Source organism: Lampetra fluviatilis, chromosome 47, assembly GCF_964198595.1.
Source record: "Lampetra fluviatilis chromosome 47, kcLamFluv1.1, whole genome shotgun sequence".
NCBI lineage: Eukaryota > Metazoa > Chordata > Hyperoartia > Petromyzontiformes > Petromyzontidae > Lampetra > Lampetra fluviatilis.
In genome coordinates, this window is record NC_136321.1 from 3983633 (window position 1) to 4011618 (window position 27986).

At 55.4% G+C, this 27986-nt stretch overlaps 1 protein-coding gene across 1 annotated transcript; it reads left to right on the forward strand.

Annotated features, from left to right (window-relative positions):
• The first annotated feature begins 100 nt into the window (after positions 1-100).
• On the forward strand, positions 101-27980 carry LOC144947888 (ras-related protein Rab-32-like). The gene is made up of 3 exons (XM_078877267.1): positions 101-1106; positions 20459-20733; positions 27312-27980. The coding sequence occupies exons 1-3, from the start codon at positions 905-907 to the stop codon at positions 27495-27497; spliced, it is 663 nt and encodes a 220-aa protein (XP_078733393.1). The 5' UTR covers positions 101-904; the 3' UTR covers positions 27498-27980.
• The last annotated feature ends 6 nt before the right edge of the window (positions 27981-27986 follow it).

Genomic DNA, 27986 nt, shown 5'->3' on the forward strand with positions numbered 1-27986 from the left:
GAAAGAACCAAGAACAGGGCAAGCGTTTGCCCTGTTTTCGGCGCGGCGTGCCGCATTCGGTGCAGTTCAGAAATAAAGCACTGGGTGCAGTGCAGTGTCGGAGGGCGGACCACCACCATCAGCATCATGAGCAGCAGCAGTTCCCGCAACACCCACAACCGGTACTGCCGGTTCGCTTTCGTTTCACGTCCCCCACTCACACGGGCATCAGCTGATCTGGCTTAATCCAACCACACCCCCACCACGACCACCACGTTCACCATCCCCCCCTAACACACACACACCACTCTCTCCTCAGTCACTCATCATCACCCACGATCATCCACCACCACCACCCCCACCCCCCGACTCCACGCCCTTCTTATTCCATCTCCGCACTCGCTCCACTTTTCGCCTGCCACGGGTACTGCCACCACCACCATCACCACCACGATCGGGCGAAAACTTCTTCTCCGCTCCCCCCCCCCCGATAGCCAGCCGGTCGTCTTCTGAGTATTCTTCTTATTCTACTTCTCGTTACTGGAGGGCGTCTCTGAGCTTTGAACACCAGCCAAGAACAAGACGCAACAACAACTCGTGGTGGTGGTGGACCGTGTGAGATTCCGGCGGGCGTGTTTGTGTTTGTGGAGGGCCCACCACCACCGCCACCAAAATCGCATCTCTAGCAACATCGTCGACGCAAGCTCTCACGGTGGTTGCTTTGATTTGGTTTGGTGGCGTAGCCCTGGGCGGTGGGAGCAGGACGAGACGAGCACCGCGTATTTGTAACGTCGACTCGAAACCAAACCAAACAATTAAAAAAAACACCAAAATAGATCGCGACATCAAACGGAGCACGCGCCCGCGGGGGACAGGAAACGCAAACCAAACAAGAGAGAGCATGCGCTGTGAGAGTCGGTAGGACATGGCGACAGACAAGAAGGAGTATCTGTTCAAGGTGCTGGTGATCGGAGAGTTGGGCGTCGGGAAAACGAGCATCATCAAGCGATACGTGCACCAACTGTTCTCGCACAACTACCGCGCCACCATCGGCGTCGACTTCGCCCTCAAAGTCGTCACCTGGGATGCCGACACCCTGGTTCGACTCCAGCTATGGGACATTGCCGGTAAGTTTTTTTTTATTGGGGTGTGTGGTGGAGAAAGGGGATGGGGAGGGAGGAGGAGGAGGCAGGTGATTTCGGTGGTGGGTCGGGGGGGGGGGTCGATGTGAGTTGTAAGCTGCGACTTGGGTCGGGTGTGCCTGCGTGGTGAAGTATGGTCAAACAACCCCCATAAAATCCCACACCTCGATTTGAGAATCTGTGGGGGGGGGGGGGGGGGTTTGTATGAGGGGCTGAGCCGGCGTGGTGAAGTATGGTCCTACAGCCGCCACGTGATCCACCACGTGGCTTTGGGGTGGGAGACATTCATTCATTCAGCAGCGAGCGGGTTGACAAAGGGGCTTTGCCGTGCGTCGTTATTATTACGACTGCTACGAGAACCCTTCTCGCCGCGGAGAGCAAATGTCGACGTTGAGCGAGCGAACGCATCGCGCTGAGTAAATCTCGAAACGTCGGTCGCGATTACAGTTGGGCAGGAAGAGTGGTGTGTGTGTGAGGGGGGGACGCCGTGGATGGCATGCGCGCAGCCGTGCAATCAGACTGTGTGACCTATTTCGCACGGTAGGGGCTTGATTGTACGGGGTGCTTCAAAACAAATGTGTTAACACTTTTATATGGGACGATGGTTTTTATTGGAAAAAGAACGGATAATACACTGTAACATGATAACAAATGTCGTGTTAATAGCTTCAACAAGTCAGAGTGTCCACTTGTCCGCTTTCATTGTCAACGCGTGCCCGGAATCTTCTCCAGGTTGTCCCCAGAACCCGGAGGGTAGTGCAATTATTGTGGTGTCGTTGCTTCTGAGAAAGAAAACAAACATCAGAAGCGTGAACGTGTTTTTGAAGCACCCTGTCCAATGGCCGAGTGATGTGGTCCGAGACCATGAACCGTGGAGTGGCAGAACAAAGGGCGAGCGGGCGGGCAAGACGGGGCTGGGAGCGATGCCCCCGAGACATCGAGGAGATGGAGCGATGGTGACTTTGGATTTGGGCGGAGGCCCTCTCCATCCAGCATTGGCATTGACCGCCGGGTGATGTGCTCGTTGCATAATTCCTGCGGGTGTAAGGCGACGCCGCTTTTTTGTGCAATGCTGAACCGACCTCATGCTGCCGATTTAGCAGCGGATGTGCTCTGTCCACTGCTGGATTGAAGGCATCTTTCCCCGTCATCGTCAGGGCCACGATATCTGAATTTAAATGTCCCTAGTTCTTTTTTAGAATTGACATCGCTGACTCACGGGGGTGGGGGGGGGCGCTTCATCTGATGCCAAGCAGCGGTGAGCGATGGACAGAGCCAGACTATGGGGCAACTTTAGCATTCTTAAGCGTTGGGTATTCATGGCCGTGTGTGATTTTAATAGCAACACCAACTACAGCAATTTCAATTTATAGGCATTAATCCACCGCTGGATGAAGGCCTCCTCGGTCGTGGGAGTTTATTGACCATACTTCACCACACTGGTCAGTGCCGTTTGGTGGATGTGGGTGGGTGGGTGGGAATCCAAACATCGGTTCCAGGTATCACTCGCCACCCATGGTGGCCGTGGCCAGGAATCAAACTCGGGTGCTTGGGTTGGCAGTGGCCTGCGCCACCCGCTACGCCACCACTCCACTCCCAACAATATTTCATAGTCATGCCGTTTATCGGTCAAGGAACGCCTCCATTGAGTGTCTCAGGACCGCTTGTATCAGGAGGCTCCTGTAGTAGTTGAATGTGTATTTATGTAATATCACGGTTTGCTGAGCGCAGGGGGCCCAAAAGGCACAAAACCCTAAGCGTCCATCAACAAACGGCACTGGCGTCAACGAGTGTAATGGGGTTCTTGGATTGAGCGACGCTATTTGTGTTGCAAAGCCTCGGTGGTGATGGGAGGAGGGAATTCCACAGTGGAGCAGTGCGGTGGTGGTAGGGTGGTGGTATTGTGGCGGTGAAAGTGTGGTGGTACGGTGGTGGTGGTACGGTGGTGGTGGTACGGTGGTGTTGGTGGTAGTGTGGTGGTGGTAGTGTGGTGGTACGGTGGTGTTGGTGGTAGTGTGGTGGTGAAAGTGTGGTGTTGGTGGTAGTGTTGTGGTGAAAGTGTGGTGGTACTGTGGTGGTGGTAGTGTGGTGGTACGGTGGTGGTGGTACGGTGGTGTTAGTGGTAGTGTGGTGGTGGTACGGTGGTGGTGGTACGGTGGTGGTGGTGGTGGTACGGTGGTGGTGGTGGTACTGTGGGTGGGGTAACTATGCTTTGACAAATTCCATTGCAGTTGCATTTTCACGGCAGGATAATTGGGCCACATGTACACACAGCAGCAGTGTCCCCCCTCCCTCGACATCGTAGACCGGATTGGTGATGCCCCCCCGCCCCCCCGGTGTGTCAGTGTTCTTAACAAAACTCCGTTCCACCCATGAAGATCAAATCGAGCCCATTTACAGCGAACCAGCGCTACTTATTCATTCCGGTTTCGTGTCGGTGAATCCGTTCACGTGGAAGGGTGCTGCAAGTGGATCGTATGGCTCGTAATAATCGAGGTGGCGGTGACTTGGGGGGTGGGGGGGGCGAGGCGGCCCTTCATCCAGCAGTGGATGGACCATGGCTGATGGGCCCTATTATAACATCGGTCTTTATTTACTTAGCGCACTTGTCATAAAATAATGCTTCTCGGAGCATTTCACATGACGCGTAGCGTTTGCACGAATGCCCTTCATTTAGTGAACACACGTTTTAGAGGCTTGTAGGAAGCAATCCACCGCAGGCAAATATAATTAAAGCGTTACATTGTTGCGCGCGTGTGTGTTCTCGTGTGGAGCGAGCACGTTTGATGGGCCGGAACGGAACACGAGGGTGTGGGTGGCCCAAAACCCCACACACGCCTTTGTCTCACCCAGTGGCGGTCTTTACACGCCGGACCAGTTTTGCTCATTGGAGGCTGAGTCGACCTAGGCGAGGCCCAGGAATCGGTTCAGATAATCGCAAATGCGGCTTGCCCTGGTGGTGGCCGTACCTCGTGATATAACCGCACTTGCCCGAAAAGTCTGGTACGCCTATACGGTGGTGGGGGGGGGGGTCTTTATTGTGTGTCGTGGGTAGTGGAGGCGCAGTGGTTAGCGCGCTTGCGCAACGAACCAAAGTTCCCAATTCGCGCTCACGGCCAACATCAGTGATGGATCGCTCAACCGGTTTTGGGCCTCCACTAGGTCAGTTCAACCTTAAATGAGTACCGTGTGTAAAACAAACCAAAATATATACTCCTTGGTTCTTTCGGTAAAGTCACGAGAATGGAATACTGCAGTCACGAACGCTTCTTCAAATCGAGAGTGAAACCAAAATATCCCATCAGAACTTGGGAGACAAAGGTGACCGGACATGATTCTCACCACACCACTCCGCCCGTGGGTCGTTCTGGCCTTCGTAGGTGCTCACTAACAGCACTTGCCCCAAGCAGCCTGTGTAGGCTACGCGGGAGATCTTTATCTGTGTGTGTCCCAGTCGTTGTGGTTGTTGTATAATAGTGTACATACAGTACTGTGCATTGCAGAAGTGTCTCTCTCACGCTACGAGCACGGTGCCGAGCCAATGTGTGACCACGGGTGGTTTCTGACACCACCAACCACCACCTCCTTCCAACTTGTCGTCGTCATGAGCCATGATCCATCCACTGCTGGATGAAGGCGTCTGCACCGCCCCCCATCTTCGAATCGTCACCACCCTCCCTGTGGTCACGCGATCAGTCCCCACCCCCCGACCCGCACAGACGCACGCCAATCGATTTTGTCGCTCCATCTCCAGGGTGGAGGGCGTCGCTCCAGCCTTTGGCTGCCATTCCGTCGTTAGTCTCGACCACCGTCCGTCTCTGTGCGTCACGGTGGCTAGGAGATTTTAACTTCCTATACGGGAGGTCGTGGGTGCGATCCCGACCCTGATGCCTGTTGTATGTTTGGAGTTTGCGTGTCTCTCTCTCCCGTGGTGAGACGTTAACTACCTCGCCTGGTATACAGGAGGTCGGGGGTTCGATCCCGACCCTGATGCCTGTTGTATGTTTGGAGTTTGCGCGTCTCTCTCTCCCGTGGTGAGATGTTTACCTCGCCTGGTATACAGGAGGTCGGGGGTTCGATCCCGACCCTGATGCTTGTTGTATGTTTGGAGTTTGCGTTTCTCTCATCTCGTGGTCGCGTGGATTTTTCTCCGAGTCCTCCGGTTTTTTCCCCCCCTCCACATTTTAGAAACAACGTCACGCGTTCAGAGTCTTTGGCGACTGCTAGAAATGTCCACAATGACAAGCCGCGTGGTGGAGCTATCACTTGTGATGACCAAGGTCGCTTCTGAAAAGGCAGCTAATCACTCAGCGGGCCCTTACCTGGCAAAAGAAATGTATTATTTTTAGTTCAACACGTAGGCGTTCGCGACCAATATCATCCACAATATAGGTTGTTTTTTGGTTGGCGTAAATGCGCCCTCACCCGCATTTTTAAACCTTTATTATGGATGTGTTTCTTTTTTTAGTTGAAGTCTCTTGTGGCCGTGACTCATTGCCGCTTCGTAGGCTCGTGGGAGACTTGGTTGTGTGAGAGGCGTTCATCATCTAGCAGTGGACGATGATGACGATCGTCAAGTCAGGCTCGCAGTAGATCCCAAGTTTTGCGAGGAGAGGCAGGGATGAGTGCAGGAGATCGCTTGAAGCCCTGGGGGTCGGCCCCCGTTGCCTCCCCTGAGTCGCATTCGGTGGCTTTCTTAGGATTTAGCAACGTTTTTTTATTAAGGACCAACACCAACCAACCACCACCACCGTCTCGTATTCACCACACACAGCATTGCGGCTCTTGAAATTTAGATTTTTTTTTTTCAGAATTCGAGAAAAAAATATTTTTCTCTTATTTTGGTTTGCCTCCTGCTTTGAGCGGATTGCAAGGTGGATTGTGAAACATCTGGGGATCGTGAGTTCGCGTCGGATTGCAAGGGGTGGAGAGGTCGCATTCATCCAGCAGCGGATTGACCATGGCTCTTGTGGGTGGGGGAGAGAGAGGGGAGAGGCAGTAAGGAAATAATGAAACAAATCGTGATCGTCTGCACGAGCTGCGCTACCTCGTGACTCACTCACGCGCAAGGGGCAGCCCCCCCCCCCCATTCAGCATCTCCCCCCCCCCATTCAGCATCTCCCCCCCCCCAACAGCCCCTCCCCCCACAGCCCCTCCCCCCACAGCCCCTCCCCCCCATTCAGCATCTCCTCCCCACAGCCCCTCCCCCACAGCGCCTCTCACCCCCAATCCGAATCTGCACAGCTCCCCCTAAAATCCTGACGGCCTCCCCCTCCACCTCTACCCTCGATTTTCTATTCTATTGATATTCAGCGAGTTAACACACGGTTGAGTTGTAGTAATTGCCATTAATGGGGTGGGGGGGGTCAAGGGTGGGGGGGGGGTGAAGGGTTTTTTTTCACTATTTATTTTAAATTTTACCGGGTTGGGCCCACTGAGCAGAGGTCGCAATCGGGTACCCCCTACCCGATACCCGGCTACCCGTACCCGGCCGCACCCCATACCCGTACCCTACCCGATACCCGGCCGGGTACGGGTAAGGAATCAAAACCCGTTTGCGACCTCTGCCACTGAGTCTATGGATCTCATTTTCAGAAGCGCCCCATCGTCACGTGCAAATGTGTAACCGCCAAATAGTATAAACGCGTGACGTTGATTCTAAATGTGGAGGGGGGAAAAAATCGGAGGACCCGGAGATAAATGCACGCGATCACGGGGATTCGAGAGAGACACGCGAACTCCAAATATACAGCAGCAGCAGGCGTCGGGGTCGAGATCGAACCCACGACGTCCTGTAGACCAGGCGAGGTAGTTCACATCTCCTAGCCACCGCGGTGTTGCGTTAGCGCCAGCCGCAACAACAACAACAAGAAAGACGAAAGACGTCGTTGATATTGCCGCTGATGGAGTACAGCGAGGGGGGGGGAGGAGGTTCTTGAGGAGTTATCACCCAACTGACAGGCGAGAGGGGGCTGCACTGTTGTCACCAAACGAAACGCACGCGAATCTCAACAAACGAGAACCAACGTTCGGGCATGAGCAGGCAGTAACAAAAGGTCTACGTCTAGATGCAAGTAGGTTCTCTTTATACTGGTAGGAACCTCCTGGTTACACCAGCCCACAGGGGATTATTGTGTCCGTCCGTACGTCGTGCATCCAAAAATGGGAGGGATCGGGAAGGGCGGGGTGGGGAGGGGCTGGGTGGGCTGGGTGGGGAGGGGCTGGTCACCCCGTGGTGCCCTTGTAAAACTCAACGTTTAATCTACTCACGCCGGCTTGTGCCCGCCCTTACAGTCGGCCATATTTGCGGAATACACCACGCCGCCGTTGACCCTGGCCATTGACCGAGCAACCCAACGTTCCTACCAGCTCCCTCCGCAGGACAATATGTTTTCAGTCTCATATTCGCTTCCGTGGGTCGTTTTGTACGGACCAGACGTGTCACTTGAACGGTGGGGGGCAGAGGAGGGGGGGAGGTGCAAACTTAGCGGTCGCTTTATGATATCTGGTTCCGTGGGCCATCCCCCTAACAACACACGGGCAGGGGAGGGGAGGGGGGTGCGTGGCTGATGCCGCTCGCTTCTTCTCGAGATTTCCGAACGGAGTCTCCGTCTCGTGACGACGACGTGGCGCTGACCCGAGGCGCGATCGGTTGGGGGTGGGGGGGACATCGAATTACGTTGAGAAATTAGTGGACAAATTGTTAACACGAGAGAGAGAGAGGAGGGGAAGGGTGGTGAATGACAATCACTCGAACGCGATCACGCTGCTACTTGTTCGTAAAATTTCGGCCTTCGACGCTTGTGGGCCGCTATTTTTATTCCACGGAGTGTTGTGCTGAAGGGGGGGGGGGGTTGGCTTTGTGCGAGCGGCTGAGCACCCGTCACAGTCCCATGCCATCACAAGCGGTGCCATCATTATCACCAGGACGCATTTAGAGCGAACGCAGCCCGACCCGGCCCTGTCGGAGATGGGCGAAGTGCCCAAAAACGGTTGGCGGTGGCGAAAAAACGTCTCGGCTGCAGCACCATGCACACCCTGCACCACCACCACACACCCTGCACCACCACCACACACACTGCACCCTGCACCACCACCACACACACTGCACCCTGCACCACCACCACACACACTGCACCCTGCACCACCACCACACACACCGCACCCTGAACCACCACCACACACACCGCACCCTGCACCACCACCACACACCGCACCCTGCACCGCACACACCGCACCCTGCACCGCACACACTGCACCCTGCACCACCACACACACCGCACCCTGCACTCGCACCGCACACACTGCACACTGCACCCTGCACGAGGACCGCGCCCTGCACACACTGCACCCTGCAACCACCACCACACACACCGCACCCTGCACCACCACCACACACACCGCACACTGCACCACCACACACTGCACCACCACACACTGCACCCTGCACCACCACCGCACACACCGCACCCTGCACTCGCACCGCACACACTGCACACTGCACCCTGCACGAGGACCGCACCCTGCACACACTGCACCCTGCAACCACCACCACACACACCGCACCCTGCACCACCACACACACCGCACCACGCACCACCACCACACACACCGCACCCTGCACTGTCACCACACACACCGCACACTGCACCACCACCACACACTGCACCACCACCGCACACACCGCACCCTGCACCACCACCGCACACACTGCACCCTGCACCACCACACACACCGCACCCTGCACCACCACCACACACACCGCACCCTGCACCACCACCACACATCCTGCACCACCACCACACACACCGCACCCTGCACCACCACCACACACACTGTACCCTGCACCATCACCACACACACCGCACCCTGCACCACCACCACACGCACCGCACCCTGCACCACCACCACGCACCGCACCCTGCACCACCACCACACACCGCACCCTGCACCACCACCACACACACTGGACCCTGCACCACCACCACACACACCGCACCCTGCACCACCACCACACACACCGCACCCTGCACCACCACCAAACACACCGCACCCTGCACCACCACCGCACACACCGCATCCTGCACCACCACCGCACACACCGCACCCTGCACCACCACCACACACACCGCACCCTGCACCACCACCACACACCCTGCACCACCACCACCACCACACACCGCACCCTGCACGAGCACCACACACACCGCACCCTGCACGAGCACCACACACACCGCACCCTGCACCACCACCACACACACCGCACCCTGCACGAGCACCACACACACCGCACCCTGCACCACCACCACACACCCTGCACCACCACCACACACACCGCACCCTGCACCACCACCACACGCACCGCACCCTGCACCACCACCACACGCACCGCACCCTGCACCACCACCACACGCACTGCACCCTGCACCACCACCACACGCACTGCACCCTGCACGGCCACCGCACACACCGCACCCTGCACGGCCACCGCACCCTGCACCACCACCACACACACTGCACCCTGCACCACCACACACACACCACACCCTGCACCACCACACACACACCGCACCCTGAACCACCACCACCACCACACGCACTGCACCCTGCACCACGACCACACGCACTGCACCCTGCACCACCACACACACCACACCCTGCACCACCACACACACACCGCACCCTGCACCACCACCACACGCACTGCACCCTGCACCACGACCACACGCACTGCACCCTGCACCACCACCACCACACACCGCACCACCACCACCACACGCACTGCACCCTGCACCACCACCACACACACTGCACCCTGCACCACCACCACACACTGCACCACCACCACACGCACCGCACCCTGCACCACCACCACACACACTGCACCCTGCACCACCACCACCTGGTGCGATGTGTAACCATCGTCGCTGGGGGAGATGGAGGCAGCCAGGCGCGTGGGGCTGGCCACCTCCACCCCCTGTTGTGCCGTGTCGGCCTTCATAGCTGCCCGCTAACAGCACTTGCCTCGACAGTCTAAGGGTATACGGGGGGATCTTTGTCTTTGGTGTGTGCCGCGATGCTGATTATCCGCTCTACCATTTACAATAACCTGGCTCGTCACGGCGACGCCCTCCGTCTCGAAATCATACAACGGATAGGCGCGCGCTACATTCGCCAGCGGCGTGCAGCCCAATTGTCACAATGGGGCTGTTCAGGTGCGCTCAGTGCAGTGACGGATTGTCGTAGTAGTAGCTACACATGTAGTAGCTACACATGTAATAGTAGTAGCACTCGTAGCTACACATGTAGTAGCACTCGTAGCTACACATGTAGTAGTAGTAGCACTAGACGCTACACATGTAGTAGCACTCGTAGCTACACATGTAGTAGTAGCTACACATGTAGTAGTAGTAGCACTAGTAGCTACACGTGTAGTAGTAGCTACGGGCCCTGCACTTTCAAGGGCCCCGCGCTAAATTCTTTCGAGCTATAAATTCCGGTTCAGTGATTCTGCACTTGCTCTATTACTATAGTACTACACCACAGCCTTTGGCGACCCCGAACAACCACCGCAGTGGACAGAGCACGGCTCTGCCTCACTCTCACTCATCCGTCTCTTGCTCGCGGTCACGTGACGCACTTCAACCAATCCGTGCCGCATTCTTCGGTTTTTTCGGTAAAAAAACATTTAAAAAAAAACTTAAGAAAATTAATCCTTGCAGTCACCAAACCTTCAAATCTAGAATCCGTGCCGCGTTAATCTCAGAATGTCAGAGCTGCGTGTTTATATATTAGTATACTGCCTTAAACTTTGATGAGCGACTGGGTGTTTAAGGTTAGCGATTTGCCGCATTTTCTGGCTGTGTGGCAAATAAAACAAATGCAATTACTTTATTGTGCACGTAAAACATTATATTTGGAGTTTGTGTTTCTCTCTCCGTGGTCGTGTGGCTTTTTCTCCAGGTCCCTCCGGGTTTTCCCTCCATTTAGAATCAACGTCACGCGTTTAGAGCAATCGGCTGTTACACATTCCACGTGATAAGCCACTAAGTTGAGCTATCACTCGTGGCCAGGTCGCTTGATAAAATAAAAAAGTTAAAGTTTAGTTTCATCGACCGTGGATGACGACGTTTTAGCGATGAGCTTCGCTCTCTGGGTAGGGGCCACTCCGCCTTGCGCAGTCAGATTGTGGCTCTCCACATTCACGCGGCAACGCCTCCACCCTCTCTCGTGACCCTGCCGGGGAATTGTTGCACAAGATGTACTTCCCCTTCTCCCCACCAGCCCCCCCCCAACCCCCCCCCCCCCCATGTAACTGTCCCCCCCCCCCTGCAGGCTTAGCGGGTACCCCCCCCCCACTCCGTACGTCTGGCCACCACTTATCAAGAGGCCTTTCTTTCACCCCTCGTTAGCGGACATGTGACTCTTGGGTTTCGTGCAATTTTGGCAAAAAAAACTGAACAAGAATGCGCAAAGAAGCGTGGCGAGAGTGGAGGGAGGGGAGCGGGGGAGGGGGAGGGAGGGAGGGAGGAGAGCGGGGGAGGGAGGGGAGCGGGAAGAAGGAGAGAGGGGAGGGGAGGGGAGGCGAGGCGAGGCGAGGGGAGGGGAGGGGAGAAGGAGGGAGGGAGGGAGGAGAGCGGGGGAGGGAGGGGAGGAGAGCGGGGGAGGGAGGGGAGGAGAGCGGGGAAGAGGGGGAAGCGTTGGAATTGGCTCGTGTGCAGGAGCCGGATGGATTGTTGCGTCACGAGACCTTGGGAGGTGGCGATGGTTCGGAAGCTTTCATCCAGCAGTGGATCGATCACGGCGGCGGATGGTGACACTTGCTCGGGCGAGGCCTTCTGACAGACACACTCTATAGACAAAGATCCCCCGTGTAGCCTTCATAGACTGTTGGGGGCAAGTGCTTTTAGATAGCACATAATGAAGACCGGCACCCGGAGGGGGTGGGTTGCCAGCTCAACGCCCGGCCGCCTTTGTCTCCCCAGTGGCGATGTTTTACGCACCGCACCAGGTACTCATTTGAGGCCGAGTCGACCTAGGGGGGAGGCCCAAGACCGGGAATCGTACTTGGGGGGGGGGGGGGGGGAGCGGAGTTCGTTTGCGCAACGCGCTAACTGCTGCGCCACCGCTCCCCGCAAGCGCGCACACACACAAGGTCCACACACACACACGGTCCATGCGTGCACATGCTTTCTGCAAATTGCATCGGTTGTCTTTGAGCCTCGGTTTGCTATTCACTGCATCCCACTTTTGTATGTCCTTGGATTTTTTTGTGCAATAAGATAAACCGCCCCGCCCCCCTACCCCGCCCCCCCCCCACTATGTCAGTAGACGATAAATAAAACAATTCAAGCTGGGATTTAAAAGCAAATAACAACATTAACAATTACTCTTTGGTTCTTTCGGTAAAGTCACGTAGAAAGAAAATAAAATAAATTAATAGAATACGACGTTTCGATTGCAACACAAGCAACCGTCATCAGGTGTGAATAAATGCAAGCTCGGAGAGAGACACACACACAGAGAGACGCAACACAGACGTGGAGAGAGAGACACATACACACACAGAGAGAGCCAGACACACACACACAGAGAGAGACGCACACGGAGAGACACACACACACACAGACACACACAGAGAGAGAGAGAGACACACAGAGAGAGACACACAGAGAGAGAGAGACACACACACATAAAGAGAGAGACAAACACATGGGGGAGAGAGACATACAGAGACACACAGAGTTTGAACACTAACAACAATGTAGGTGGTGAAAACGTCTCGCCTGCACAGTTCGGCTTCATGTGCGTGGTTACACGGGGAGGGGGCGGGGCCCGGGGTGGGGGGGAGGGGCATCTCTAGTGTGCGCAGGCGGTGTAACTGCGTCGGAGCCGCCTCCGTGGGGTGGTTGTGGGGAGCTTGGGGGGGGGAGGGGTTGTTCGCTGGGGCCGCAGCCCAGCACACCACGGGGATTTGTGTGGGGTCGTGGGTCAATTTACAGCGTCGTCATCATCGTTAGCCGTGATCAATCCACTGACGGTCCACCCCAGGAGCAGTGGTGCATCAAGTGATGTTTTAAGAACCCGATATGAACAGCATCGCGACCTGTAAACGGGCCACGTTTGCGCTCCACATTACACGTGTTAGTTGTTATGATTATTATCGCACGAGAGTATTGTTGTTGTGACATTAGACGCGCTTATTATTAGTGTTCCACTTGTGTACCCAGGCAAGCCTCGCGCCGAGTCTCAAAGACTCCGTTTCGGGAGGGTCCTGCCACGTGGGGTGGGTAGTGGAGCGGGAGGTGACGCTGCTGCTGCTGATGATAATGATGATGCTGATGATGGTGCTGATGATGATGATGATGGTGTTGATGATGCTGATGATGGTGCTGATGATGATGATGATGCTGGTGATGGTGATGCTGATGGTGCGTACTCCCATTTCCGTCATTTTCGGCGAATATTCTTTTGCACTGGGGATCCTTAGGCCGATAGCGGTGACATCGTTATGGGGGTTCTGTTAGCTATGGGAGGAAACGGGGGGTGATGGTGGGGGGGGGGTGAGAACACACTCCGTTATGAAAAAATAAGAAGAGGTTTTGACCCATTCCGGCAGTAAAACAGCAGGAGTTGTGTTAAGATGTTCAAACGCCAAATAGAAACCTTTCGCAAGGCATCAAGTTTGCATTAACCACACAGCAGAGTACGTGTGGTGAACGTGCTCTAATAGGGTCTCGTCTCACCACCAGCGTCAAACCAGAGAACGCCAAAAGGCGAACAGTACAAAGACAATGCACTATCAGAGCATTTATCACAGCTCTGGGGGTGAGCCGCTGCATCATGGGACCTTTTTTTCCGGTATCAAAGCAAACAAACTCCACTCAGCGGCGCCCGAGTCTGGAATCGAACTCAGGCGTCCTTCGTCCGCAACTCGACTCCCGCGGACGCAGACGGCGGCTCCATCTCTCCCCGGGCGGTCGCGATCACGGGACTCTCTGCGTTGTTCCTCGGTTCCGATCCGTCTCGCTTTGTGCATCCCCCCACCCCAAGCCCCAACCCCCCCCCCTCCCCGATGTTCCGATGTTGGCTCCACTCGTGGCCAGCGTCAGACTTCAAACGGAGCGCCGCGAGCCGTGGAGTGGCGGCAATGCTCGGAGTCTTGTGAGGTGTGGCGATGCACGTCGACTGGTATTGTTACAATGCCCGACGCATGATAGGGGCAGGGCCCCCCCCCCTTCGCCCTCCCCCCCTCTTCGCCCCCCTCTCCCATCCCACCTCCCCCATATTGGCAGTGAAAAGCTATCGGTGACTCAACCGTTGCAGCGTCTCTCCTCCATCCACGTGCAAGTCAATTACAGCCCATCGGCAAAATTACCCACAATCTTCCCGTCAAACATTTCCTGTCTATTAGCGGATCGCGGTTCGTCGCTAGGATTAGATATTTATTTATTTATTTATTTTTCTGCGTGCATTTATTCCTCTTGCCCGCCCGCCCGCTCACCCCCCAAGTTCTTTCAGAAATTATTAAAGGTGTTGGTGTGTGTGTCTGGAGCGAGTTCGAGTCCCCCCTCGCGACCAGGATGGTTGACGATTATCAGCTTGTGCTGCTGGTCACCCGCCCCCTTGTCTGTGTGCCGTGCCGGCCTTCATAGGTGCTGCTCGCTAACAGCACTTTCCCCTACAGTCTGTTACAAGGCTACATGGGGGGGGGGGGAGGGGGGGGCATCTTTATCTTCTTGTGTCTGGGATGGGCGGAGGCGGTTTGGTGGTGGTTGTAGAGAGGTTGACGCATTAGTTAGCGAAACCGCGCTGTGGTTTAACCGACCGGCGACCTAATTTTGAATCCTGATCATGGCCAACATTGGCAGTATTTGAACAATAAACAAACGATTTTTATTTTACCAGGTAAAGCCTCACTGAGCTCTGTAGACCTGGCTTTCACAAATGATAGCTCAACCGAAGTGGCTTATCACGTGGACATTTATGGCAGCCAAATACTACAAACTCTCTTTGATCCTAAATATTGAAGGAAAGCCGGAGGACTCAGAGAAAAATCCACGTGACCACGGGGGGAGAGAGAGACACGCAAACTTCAAATATACAGCAGCAGGCGTCGTCAGGATCGGGATCGAACCCACGACCTCCTGTTTACCAGGCGAGGCGGTTAACATCTCTTAGCCACCGTGGCGGACCGAGTGTTGTTGTTGTTGGGCTCCCTAGCCGGTGACTTCGAGGCAGAGTTCTGACGTTCTGGAGCTTGTCGTAGCTGAAGAAGCGGACCGCGGATTTTTCGGCGAAACGCCGCGAAACCAAAATCGCTGAACGCAACGGTGAGCGTTGTCCCTCCACTCGCTCACGGTGAGCGCGCTGAAACATCGCACCTCCGATTCGCGTGGTTTGGCTACGTAAGGCGCGATATAAGTTGTACACACATCATCGACGAGGGCAACAACAACCATTGCCGCGGCCTTAAACCGTTTAAATTGTTTGGCCGCGTGGGGTGGAGAAGTGTTCTTTCCGACACAGATGTTTGGCCTGATCATGACCACGGGACTCACTCGACGATCACTTCTTCTGCAGCCACGCATTTGGCGACCAATGCAGCAAAGTGGAGTCGCGCACAAATCCGAAACGAACATTTTTTTTGAGGATCATCCCGAATTTCGGATCTGGGCCAAATTTAGGATGTTTGTTTTTTCCGCTTAATCCTCAAGTTTGGACCACGTCCATAGTTGGCACCGATTTGAAATAATAATAGTGATAATAATAACAGCGACGTCATGTGACTTTAGCCAGGCATTGCAGCAACACCATAGCTACTGCCATCTAGATCCTAATCCTAAGGAATATTAAACTGGCCTTAACCCTTGTTAGGAGTAAATCCTTATCGCAGCCCCAAACAATAAACACTTTGCCCTCGGCTCTAATTCTGCGTTTAATCCCTGCCCTGACTGCAGCCCCATCCCCCTTAATGAGGGAAGGGTAATCATCAGTGGAGCGGTGGCGCAGCGGTTAGCACACCGCGCAATGAAAACGGCAACTCACCGCAGAGAGGGCGGTACGGGGGGGGGGGGGGGGACTGTCCCGTTCATTTTCGACGTTCTGCCGTCATGGCCAACGGCGTGGCGAGCGGTAGCTGAACCTGCGTAGCCCGTCCCCCGAGACTCTCTCGTTTTCAACCAACTTGCGCTGACCACGGCGTGGTGAAGTATGGGTTGGACAAAAGGCCCCCACCCCTTTAAGAGGAAAGCTCATGAAGGAGCAATGTTTTAGTCATTTTTTTGTAAAAAGTTTTAGTCTATTTTTGAGTCTACATTTTAGTCTTTTTTTGTCTTTGTTTCTATTTTTGTTGTAATTTTTTTTGTCTTTTCTTTTTTCGTCTTGTTTAGTCTATTTTTTCGTCTTTTTTTCTATTTTTGTTGTCTTTTTTTCACGCACGGCGTCTGTCCGCGCCGGCGAACCAGAAAATATTCCGTCACCCGGCGGCACACCGCATCGAGCGCACCGCCCCCCCCTCTCGCCGCGTCCGCGTTTACCTGCCTCTGATGCCGTCTCTCAGTCCAGCCGACCGGCGGCCTCAGGACATTCTTGTGGGGTGCGACATTGAGCACGGCAGGTGCGTGTGGGGCTAGCCTTTGGTCGCTCTACTGCTGGATGAGGCCTTCCCACGTGGCCGACCATCAGTGGTGGGCAGCGTCTCAAATGGCCCATCGCGGGTCGCTCCTTCAGCCCAGCGTGGTGAAGTATGGTCTAACCCACCCCTGCCCTCCGCCCCCCACTCCGAGATCGACAAAGCATGGGGGAAGCCTTGATCCAGCAGTGGATTAATGAAAGGCTGTACATCTAATAGAATTGTATATTTTTCGAGAGCGCCTTCACCCAAGGCTCTTGATGACGTAGCTTACACAACGGTGACACAGAATGGAACGAGTTAGAAGGGGCACGCTACGAGGTATTGAGGAATGAGTGACAGCGACAGAGGTATAGCTTAGGGGATCACGGAACGGGGAGGGGAGGGACGGGAAGGGAGTGGAGGGGGGGAGAGAATGGGCGATGTAGAAGAGGTGGCGAGGCTTTAAGAGAGAACGGAAGGAGGTTAAGGAGGTGGTGGCCTTGGAACATGTTAAGATGAAATACGATACCAAATGGGGGATGCGCATTGCTTGATCTACCACTGGGGCAATTCGAATGTAAATTCCGTTGATGCCTGCCTTCTACTCGGATTATAATGGGAGTCGTTTATAGGTCTCGTTTCGTGTCTGATCTGCCCAGTGGGTTTCACTTGGACAATGTTGCGTGTGAATGTGCGCGCGCGTGTGCGTGTCCATGCGCATGTCACATGCCTCGGCGTGTTTGCACGTCACATGCCAGTGCGTGCGTGCGCTGGTATGCGCGCGTGTATGCGTGCGTGCGTGTGTGCGTGCGTGTGTGTGCTTTGCGAAACGTGGAGCCATTTTAACAGCACATCTGCGTCGGCTTGAAACGTTGAGGCTGGCCTGCCTCCTGGGATCCAGCCTGGATTGTTTAAGGAGCTCGCAGATCCCTGAAAGATCTGGACGCGGTCTCGTTCAATGGGCTCCTCTGGCAGGCGAGGCTGCGTTGGCTGGGTCATGCGGTCGGTATGCCCAGCCACCGCATGACAAAGCAGGGCGCCACAGTACTGTTTGGCTGGATAGAGGGGGATAAGCCGGCGCGGCACGGACTGGAGAAAAGATGGACTGATGTGATACAGGAGGGATGTGGAGCTGAGTGGAATTGCCGATGACTGGTACCGGCGGTGACAATATGGGCCTCTGTGGAGGAGGCTCGCGAAGAACGCTGCTGGGCAGTTGGAGGCAGTCGCCCTCCAGCAACAACGGAGGGCGGAGGAGCGACGCTCACAGCAACGAGCGGCGCGCCGGGTGGCTAAAACGCAGCAGGCTGGCGCAGTGGGGAGCGCAGCTGGTGCATCTCGGTCAACCCATGGCACCTGCGTCTGTCAACGTAGCCTGCCAGCAGTGAGCCTTCTGCACCTAGCCTGGCACGAGTGCGGTGGTAACGTCACCGCCACTTCGTGGCGAACGGCGGCTGTTTGATTCTGGGCCTCCCCGAGGTAGCCTCGGTTTCAAATGAATGACCAGGTGCTGTTTATCATCGGCACCTGGGATACAAAGGCGGCCGGGCGTGGTGCTGGCCACCCACTGCCTCGTGTGCCGTGCCGACCTTCATAGGCGCTGCTCGCTAGAACAGCACTTGCCCCAACAGTCTGTTAATGCTATACGGGGGGGAATCTTTGTCTTTGTGGATGGATGTTGGGGCAAGTCCTGCACCGTAACCCTGAACGAGCACCGATTTTGAATGCCGGGTCCAGCGGCGGTGCGGACGGCAGCAACCCAGCACTTTGCCCCGGGACGGCTGTGTGGGTCACACCGCGTGGATCGGGGGGGGGGGGTCTTAGTGGCGCTTGCTGTGGTGACTGAGCAGTGAGCGATGACTTTGGAAGGAGGGACCCTCCCCCCCCCCACCTTCCCTCCTACCCCCCCCACCCACTCTCCCTCCTACCCCCCCACCCACCCCTCCTACCCACCCCTCCTCCTACCCCTCCACCCCTCCTTCTACCCCCCTAATCCGAGTCTCGTGACTCGCCCCGTGCCCCAACCGTCACCCCCCCCGCTTCCCATTTACACTTCCTGCCCGAGCATGCGGGGGAGCGGTGGCGCAGTGGTTAGCGCTATGGACCCCCCCCCCTCTCTACCAGGCGACCCGTGATCTATTCCAGCGCACGGCCAACGTCGGTGGCGAATGATGTGCTGAACGCATTTGGGGCCCTCGTCTAGGTAGACTCGGCCTTGAAAATGAGCGCAGTGCCTTGGTGCGGTATGTCAACTTCACCGCTGGGGATACAAAGACGGCCGGGCTGGTGGGCGTGGGGTGTAGTGACCCGGCCACACCAACTACCCGCTTGCTCGCCGTGCCGGGTTCTGTAGGTGGTGCTCGCTGACAACACTTGCCCTAAGAGTCGGTTAAAGCTTTATGGTGGATATTTGTGTGTAAAATGTGGGAGATTGTGTGTGGTAGTGGTGGTCTGTGTGTGCGTGTGTTGGTAATTGCGCAAGTTTCCGGAGTGTTTATATGGGTGTGGTTGGGTGTGTTTTTATGGATGTGTGTGGTGGTGTGTGTGTGGGGAGCGGTAGTGTAGTGGTTCTTGCGCTGCGCTATGAACCCGGCGACTCGAGTTCGATTCCCGCTCACGGCCAACACCAGTGACGATTATCTTTAAGCGGTACTGGGCCTCTCCTAGGTCGACTCTGCCTCAAATTAGTACCTGGTGCGGTGCGTAAACATCGCCACTGGGGAGACAAAGGCGGCCGCGCGTGATGCAGCCCACCCACCCCCTCGTGTGCCGTGCCAGCCTTACTAGGTGCTACTCGCTAATAGCACTTACCCCAACAGTCTGTGCAGGCTATACGGGGGATATTTGTCTTTGTTGTGTGGAGAGATTAGTTTAGCATTTAGCGCACTGTGCTTCGAGCCTGGCGATCTTCTGATCTGGTGCTGAGCCTCCTCTAGGTCGACTCGGCCTCAAATGATTACCCGGGGTGGTGTCTCAATATCGCCAGAGCTGGTGCGCGTTCGCTTGGTGCGTACTTTTTTTTTTGGTACGTATCTACTACTCCGACTACCGTGTAAAGCCGTGGGATCCCGTGCAAAAAAAACTAATAGCAGCGATGAAGCAAATCGGAGGCCGAAACAAACTGCATCGCGTGCAAAATCGAAAATGCTGCCCAAACCTAAATGGGGGGTATACATAAGAAATTAAAAAAAAATCCCCGTGGTGTCTAATGGGGCAAATCTATTTATGGGCCGATTGTAGAAAGATGACAATCGACAGATGAGCCACAATACCCAGGGGCCCACTGGCCTGCCGCGGGATTCCCTCTGCCTCTGGGAGGCGCGGCCTGGCTCGGGGTGGAGGACCTTGTGGGGGGCGTCAGCACGTCCGCTGGTGACGTCGACGGGGCTCTGTCTGTGATGACCTCTCGACCTTGACCGATGACGATATCGATGGTCGTTCCTGCCGGCGTTGGCGTCCAGCTCCTCCGTGCCTCTGTTACCTCGCTTGGCTTCCTGACCTCCATGACCCTGAGCTCTGACCCTCCCTGATCCTTCCTAACCCTCCGTGACCCGCTGTGACTGACACCCTCCTGGCCCTCCATGGTCCTCATGCTCTGACCCTGACCTCCGTGACCGACACCAACCCTCCCTCCGTGACCCTCATGCTCTTTGACCCCGACTTTCTGCGACCCTCCGCGACTGACACCCACTCTTCCCTCCATGCGCGGGCACGGGCGCAGGCCAGGAGCGGTTCGGCAACATGACCCGCGTCTACTACAAGGAGGCGGTGGGTGCCTTCGTGGTGTTCGACGTGACGCGCAGCTCCACGTTCGAGGCCGTGGCCAAGTGGAAGAGCGACCTCGACGCCAAGGTGATGCTGAGTAACGGCGGCCCCATCCCCGCAGTGCTGCTCGCCAACAAGAGCGACCAGGCGCCCGACGGCGCCGCTGCGCCGCAGCTCGACGCGTTCTGCAAGGAGCACGGCTTCACCGGCTGGTTCCACACCTCCGCCAAGGTGCGCGTGTGTAACGTGTGTAACGTGTCTCGGTGTGTGGGGAGCGGTGGTGCAGCGGTTAGCGCTATGCCTCGCTTCGGACCCGGCGACCAGAGTTTGATACCCGACGCGTTCTGCAAGGAGCACGGCTTCACCGGCTGGTTCCACACCTCCGCCAAGGTGCGCGTGTGTAACGTGTGTAACGTGTCTCGGTGTGTGGGGAGCGGTGGTGCAGCGGTTAGCGCGCTGCGCTATGAACCTAGCGACCCGGGTTCGATTCCCGCTCACGGCCAACACCAGTGACGATTATCTGAACCGGTCCTGGGCCTCCCCTAGGTAGACTCAGCCTGAAATGAGTACCTTGTGTGGTGTGTAAACATCGCCACTGGGGAGACAAAGGCGGTCGGGCGTGGTGCTGGCCACCCACCCCCTCGTGTACCGTTGCGGCCTTCATAGGTGCTCGCTAACAGCACTTGCCCCTACAGTCTGTTAAGGCTATATGGGGGATCTTTGTCTTGGTGTGTGGGGAGCGGTGGTGCAGCGGTTAGCGCTACGCCGCGCTTTGGACCCGGCGACCCGAGTTCGATTCCTGCCCGCGGCCAACACCGGTGACGATTATCTCAACCGGTTCTGGGCCTCCCCTAGGTCGACTCGGACTTAAATGAGTAGCTTGTGTGGTGTGTAAACATCGCCACTAGGGAGGCAAAGGTGACCGGGCGTGGTGCTGGCCACCTATCCCCTCGTGTACCGTTGCAGCCTTCATTGGTGCTCACTAACAGCACTTGCCCCTACAGTCTGTTACAGGCTATATGGAGGGTCTTTGTCTTTGTCTTGGTGTGTGGGGAGCGGTGGTGCAGCGGTTAGCGCAACGCCGCGCTTCGGACCCGGCGACCCGAGTTTGATTCCTGCCCGAGGCCAACACCGGTGACGATTATCTCAACCGGTTCTGGGCCTCCCCTAGGTCAACTCGGACTTAAATGAGTAGCTTGTGCGGTGTGTAAACATCGCCACTAGGGAGACAAAGGCGACCGGGCGTGGTGCAGGCCACCTACCCCCTCGTGTGCCGTGCCGGCCTTCATAGTTGCTACTCGGCAGCAGCACTTGCCCCAACAGTCTATTAGAGGCTACACGGTGGGGGGGGGGGGGTGAGTCTGTCTTGCATACATGTGTGAATGTGCGTGCATGCATCTTTGTTTGCGAGCAGATTCGTGTGACTTTATTGACACTGGGCACACGTTTGGGGTGCGTCTCGCCGCCTTTTCAAGCGTCTTTATAATCTGGAGTGTGGAGTCATCGGCAGTATAGCCATTGGAAGACGAAAGGCTTGTAATGATTTACGGTGGACTTTGTTTAGCCAAGGTGAAAACTCAGGTGGCCAGGATGCGCGTGTCGTCAGCACCAAAAGGACACGATCCAATATCAGAATCGGAAGTTTCTTTGTATTTATTTACAATCGAGTCACGGCAACGAATTTAATTGAAATCGGCGCTGAAACGACCGAAATGGGGAGGGAGCGCCAAAAACGACTGCGTTACAGAACGGGAAAGCGCTTAACAAATGAGCAAGACGGTGGTTTCTAATTAATTGTTTTTGGGTTTGGATAAGATGCGTGTCGTCCACCCCTCCTCCACCCGACCAGAGCAACTTGGTAAAAACGTCGCGTCGACCAAACGTGTGCCAACTTGTTGCTGCTTCAGTCCTGCCGCCACCGCCTGTGTGTTGTGCAGAGGCACCTCGTGACCCTGCCACGTGTTTCTTGACTGGTTTATCAGCTGGAGGAGGGGGGGGGGGCGTCACAAAACTTTGATAAAAATGTTAATTTATTTTTCTCAATTTTACACACGATGGGGAAAAAAACCCCGCCGCCGCCACCACCACCAACAACAAAAAACCCAGCCGAAACCCACGAGTCATGATGGTCGTCTGCGAAAATCCCCCCCCCCAGCTCCACGTGTGTTTTTTTTTATGAATCGATGCACACCTTTAACTTGACTTGGGAAAAGTGTCGCATGGCGCGATCCGGCTAGATGGAGCGCAGACGGCGGCAGCGTCGCACGAAACAGGGGCGCCCCTTATCTCCCATCACACACGCGGTGGTTGTGGGGGTGGTTGTGGTGGTGGTTGTGGGGGTGGTTGTGGGGGTGGTTGTGGTGGTGGGGAGCGGTGGTGTAGCGGTTAGCGCGCTGCGCTATGAACCCAGCGACCCGGGTTCGATTCCCGCTCACGGCCAACACCAGTGACGATTATCTAAACCGGTCTTGGGACTCCCCTAGGTCGACTCAGCCTCAAATGAATACCCGGTGCGGTGTGTAAACATCACCACTAGGGAGACAAAGGCGGTCGGGCGTGGTGCTGACCACCCACTCCCTCGTGTACCGTTCCGGCGTTTATAGGCGCTGGTTAACAGCACTTGCCCCTACAGTCTGTTAAGGCTATACGGGGGGTCTTTGTCTTTGGTGGCTGTGGTGGTGGCCGAGGGTGTTGAGAAACGCGTCGTCAGCGCTGTGGTTTTTTTGCTGCTGAGGACGGAGACCCGCCCCGCCGCCGTCTAATCCCGAAGTCGCACTTTGCAAGGTTTCGTGCTCCGTGTTTTTATTAGAACCAAGTGGAAGCCAGATTACAAAACAACCGCGAGTTTGAGACGTCGTGGTGGTCGTAGCAGGAGCCTTTCGCGACCAATATTATCCATAGTAAAAGTTTTTTTTAGGGGTTCGATCGCGTAAACATGAACGTGTCGTTGATTGCAAACGTTGCAGTGTGTTTACTCTCACAATGCACACTGGCTGTGGCACGTTCTGTTTAATCTTGATTTGAAGCTTTCGTGACTGCAGGAATCCATACTCTTTGGTTCTTTCGGTAAAGCCACGTAGGTAGAAAAATAATAATAGATCACGACGTTTCGATCGCAACGCAAGCGACCGTCATCAGGTGGGACACAACCACAGCAAGAAAAACACTGCTGAAGTAGTCCAAATATACAGCAGGCGTCAGGGTCGGGATCGAACCCACGACCACCTGTGTACCAGGCGAGGTAGTTAACATCTCCTAGCCACCGTGATGATGATGAGAGAGTTACACACACTCCAAATATACAGCAGCATGCGTCAGGGTCGGGATCGAACCCATGACCTCCTGTGTACCAGGCGAGGTAGTTAACATCTCCTAGCCACCGTGATGATGATGAGAGAGTTACACACACTCCAAATATACAGCAGCATGCGTCAGGGTCGGGATCGAACCCACGACCACCTGTGTACCAGGCGAGGTAGTTAACATCTCCTAGCCACCGTGATGATGATGAGAGAGTTACACACACTCCAAATATACAGCAGCATGCGTCAGGGTCGGGATCGAACCCATGACCTCCTGTGTACCAGGCGAGGTAGTTAACATCTCCTAGCCACTGCAAGATACTGCTGCGTGGAGAGAAGTCGGGGGGGGGGTGGTGGATTTGAGAAACCTCCTCCACCCATCTCGCCAATTGCTACAACTATCCCGTGACACTGTAATCGCTGTTCTAGAATCGTGATTCGATGCTAATCGATGAATCGAGGAATACCTCTCGCCACACAAAGCGATCGTCCTCAGGTGGCATAGAGGACGATCGCCTGTGTGGCGATCGAAACATCGTGATCTGTTATCACTTTTCTGCGTGACTTTACCGAAAGAACCAAAGGGCAACGTTCTGTTTACATGACCAAAACCTGACTCGATTAGCTGTGGGGTCGGGTGGTGGAGGGTTTAACGACGCATTTATATTTTACGCTATCTAACCGAACAAGAGTACAAACAAACGTACTCTTAGGTTATATCGCTAAAGTCACGTAGGTAAAATAATAATAATAATAAAATAATACATGAAAATAACCCGATTTATATCACGACGTTTTGGAGGCAACACAAGTCTGCGTCTTCAGGTGGGACAGTCACAGCCAAATTTACTGTATGAAGTGAAGAGGAAATCCAAGAGACAAGATCTTAAGCTCCTCCCCTTAACTAGAATTCTGCCTCGAGGTCACCGGCGAGGGAGCCGAAACAACAACGACAACAACACTCGATCCGCCACCAGTGGCTAGGAGATGTTGACTACCTCGCCTGGTATACAGGAGGGCGTGGGTTCGATCACGACCTGACGTCTGCTGTATATTTGGAGTTTGCGTGTCTCTCTCATCATCATCACGGTGGCTATGAGATGTTGACTACCTCGCCTGGTATACAGGAGGGCGTGGGTTCGATCACGACCTGACGTCTGCTGTATATTTGGAGTTTTCGTGTCTCTCTCATCATCACGGTGGCTAGGAGATGTTGACTACCTCGCCTGGTATACAGGAGGGCGTGGGTTCGATCACGACCTGACGTCTGCTGTATATTTGGAGTTTTCGTGTCTCTCTCATCATCACGGTGGCTAGGAGATGTTGACTACCTCACCTGGTATACAGGAGGGCGTGGGTTCGATCACGACCTGACGTCTGCTGTATATTTGGAGTTTTCGTGTCTCTCTCATCATCACGGTGGCTAGGAGATGTTGACTACCTCACCTGGTATACAGGAGGGTGTGGGTTCGATCCCGACCCTGACGATGCCTGCTGTATATTTGGAGTTTCCATGTCTCTCGCCGCCGTTCCATCGATTTTGTTTCTGGGTCCTCCGGTTTTTCGTTCCACATTTTAGAAACGTGAGATTTCGAGTATTTGGCTGCTATAAATTTTCCACCAAGATCAGCCACTTCGTCATTTGTTTGGCCAGGTTGCATCTGAAAAAATTAACGCGTAAAAACAAAGTTTTTCACTATAAATCCTTTATATGCGTGGCATCGGTTTTATTTTATTATTCATTTCTGTTTTTCTTGAGTAAGCGTTTCATTTTTATCACATTGGTATTTTAAATTAAATATGAATTTTTTTTCTTTCTAAAAAGTGGAACATTTTGGGAAAAAAAATGTCACGAAAATAAATTGTCACGCACAACGTGTCTGTGTGCAAAATGTCAGCTCGATTGGATCACGGGAAGTGGGTTAAAAAACGACCGAACGATTTGCACGGTCGTAAGCGCGCAAGCAAGTCAACTTAATATAAAGGATTTAAAAAGAGCTACATCCCTTGGTGGGACCCTACCTGGGAAAAATAAATATGGATTGCTTCTATAATCGATGATGCAACCGATTCGATTAATCGACTGATTCGACAACACTCTTAAGTCTATGGCACTCTTAAGTCACTGGTTGCTGTGTAACTCTGTCTCTAATGTAAGTCGGTGTCTCCGAGTCTATGGATCTCTTTGTAATTAATTGAGTCTCTATGCAAGTCTCTGGCTCGCAGAGTGGACGTATCTGCAACCGGTTGTGAGCATTTGCGCGAGTGTTGCACGCAACTGAATCGCTCCGATGTGCACGTGTCCGCAACCGGTTGCGAGCAGTTGCGCAGCTCTTGCTTGCAGTGGACAACATTCTCGTCGTGCACATCTGGGAACCGCGATTTGGTTGTCGGTGGCGTACAACCCCGCACCTTACCCCACCGCACACGCGAGCGAGCTTGCACATCGTCTCTGCCGTCTATTTATCTCGGAACCTGCACTTACGGTCCAATTACCGGAATTATTTTTAGCCGGGACGAATGTTTCTCTGCCGTCTCCCACCCCACCCGCCCCCCCCGCATTCTCCCCACATCTCGAGTGTTTTCCAGTTGATTGATCTAAAGAGCGTTTTTGAAAATTGCCACGGGTGACAAACGTTCCAATTTTGGAACTGGCATGGAATATTGGAGAGAACGCGCCCCCCCATTACTCCCCCCCCCCCCCCATTCCCCCTCCCACACCTCCCCACGTCTCTTCTCCCTGCTCTCCCACGGCGGGGTTCCTAACCCAACTAAGCGTCGACAAACCCGCTCCGTCTGTCCTGTGACCCCTGGGGTGTCCGACTGGAGTGACTTGAGTGACTGGGGGTGACCTGTGGTCACGGTGACTCCCGGGCAGGTGATTCTCGGCGCCCCGGTACTTTTGTGTAAAGGAGCGTCGGTGGTCGGCACCTCCGCTGTGGAACTATTTCCATGGTGGTCGTTGTTGTTGTTGGCGCTAAGATCACGCCTGATCACCCAGGAGAACCTCCTCGGAGAGTCTCGTGGCTCTGTTTGCCATGAGGGTCATGCCTGGTGTTGGGAGGAGGGCAATGGTTGCTGATCTGCACGTGTGTGTGTCTGTGTGGGGAGCGGTGGTGCAGCAGTTAGCGCGCTGCGCTGCGAATCCGGCGAGTTCGATTCCCGCTCACGGCCAACACCGGTGACGATTATCTGAACCGGACCTGGGCCTCTCCTAGGTAAACTCGGCCTCAAATTATTACCTGGTGCGGTGTGTAGTAAACATCGCCACTCGGGAGGCAAAGGCGGGTCGGGTGTGGTGGTGGTGGTGGCCACCCACCCCCTCGTGTATCGTCCCGACCTTCATGGGTGCTCGCTAACAGCACTTGCCCCAGCAGCCCCTTCAAGGCTAATACTGGGGGACCGTTGTCTTTGTGTGTGCGTGTGTGCGTGTGTGCGCGTGTGTGCGTGTGCGTGCGTGTGTGCGTGTGCGCGTGTGCGTGTGCGCGTGTGCGTGTGCGCGAGCAGGAGAACAAGAACATCGACGAGGCGGCACGCTTCCTCGTGGGCCACGTGCTCAGCAACGAGCACCTGCTGGGCACGGAGCGCGACGACACGGACACGGTGTCGCTCGAGGGCAGCAGCAGCGACGCGCAGGGGCCCGGGGGCAGCGGGAGGCTCAACCGCAGCGGCAAATCCTCGTCGTGCTGCTAGGGGCACCGGTCGCCATGGCCACCATATCGCCACGGCCACCACACCGCCACACCGGGGGCTGGCTGGCGAACGAACGAGCGAGGGGAGACGAAGACCGACGGCCAGCAGGCAGAAGAGCGAGCGGTCGAGCGAGCGAGCGAATGAGTGATTGAGCCAGCCAAGAAATCGAGCTGATATTGCAGACGCGTGATTAAAGCGGGCAAGCGGATCGAGCGAGCCGGCGAGACCGATGAGCGAGGTTAGAGGAGCAGACCAGCGAGCCGGCGGGACGAGCAAACGCGACGAGGAGCGAGCGGACTGGCGAGCGAGCGAGCGGATGAGCAGATCAAAGAGCAAGCGAAGGTCAAGGTCAACACTCGGCCAAGTGACCAAACGGAGCACGCGAGCGAGCCAGGAGCCGGAGCCAGCCAGCAGAGCGGCGAGCGAGCCAGCCGTATAGAACTCGCGGAACCACCCGAGATGGCACGCGGTCGGGGGAGGGAGGGGGGG

Bases quoted from the DNA above. Each gene is read 5' to 3' on its own strand.
- LOC144947888 (XM_078877267.1), top strand. From the start codon at position 905: ATGGCGACAGACAAGAAGGAGTATCTGTTCAAGGTGCTGGTGATCGGA. The intron at 1,107-20,458 runs GTAAGTTTTTTT...GCACGGGCGCAG, and splicing joins CCAGCTATGGGACATTGCCG to GCCAGGAGCGGTTCGGCAAC. The intron at 20,734-27,311 runs GTGCGCGTGTGT...GTGCGCGAGCAG, and splicing joins GGTTCCACACCTCCGCCAAG to GAGAACAAGAACATCGACGA.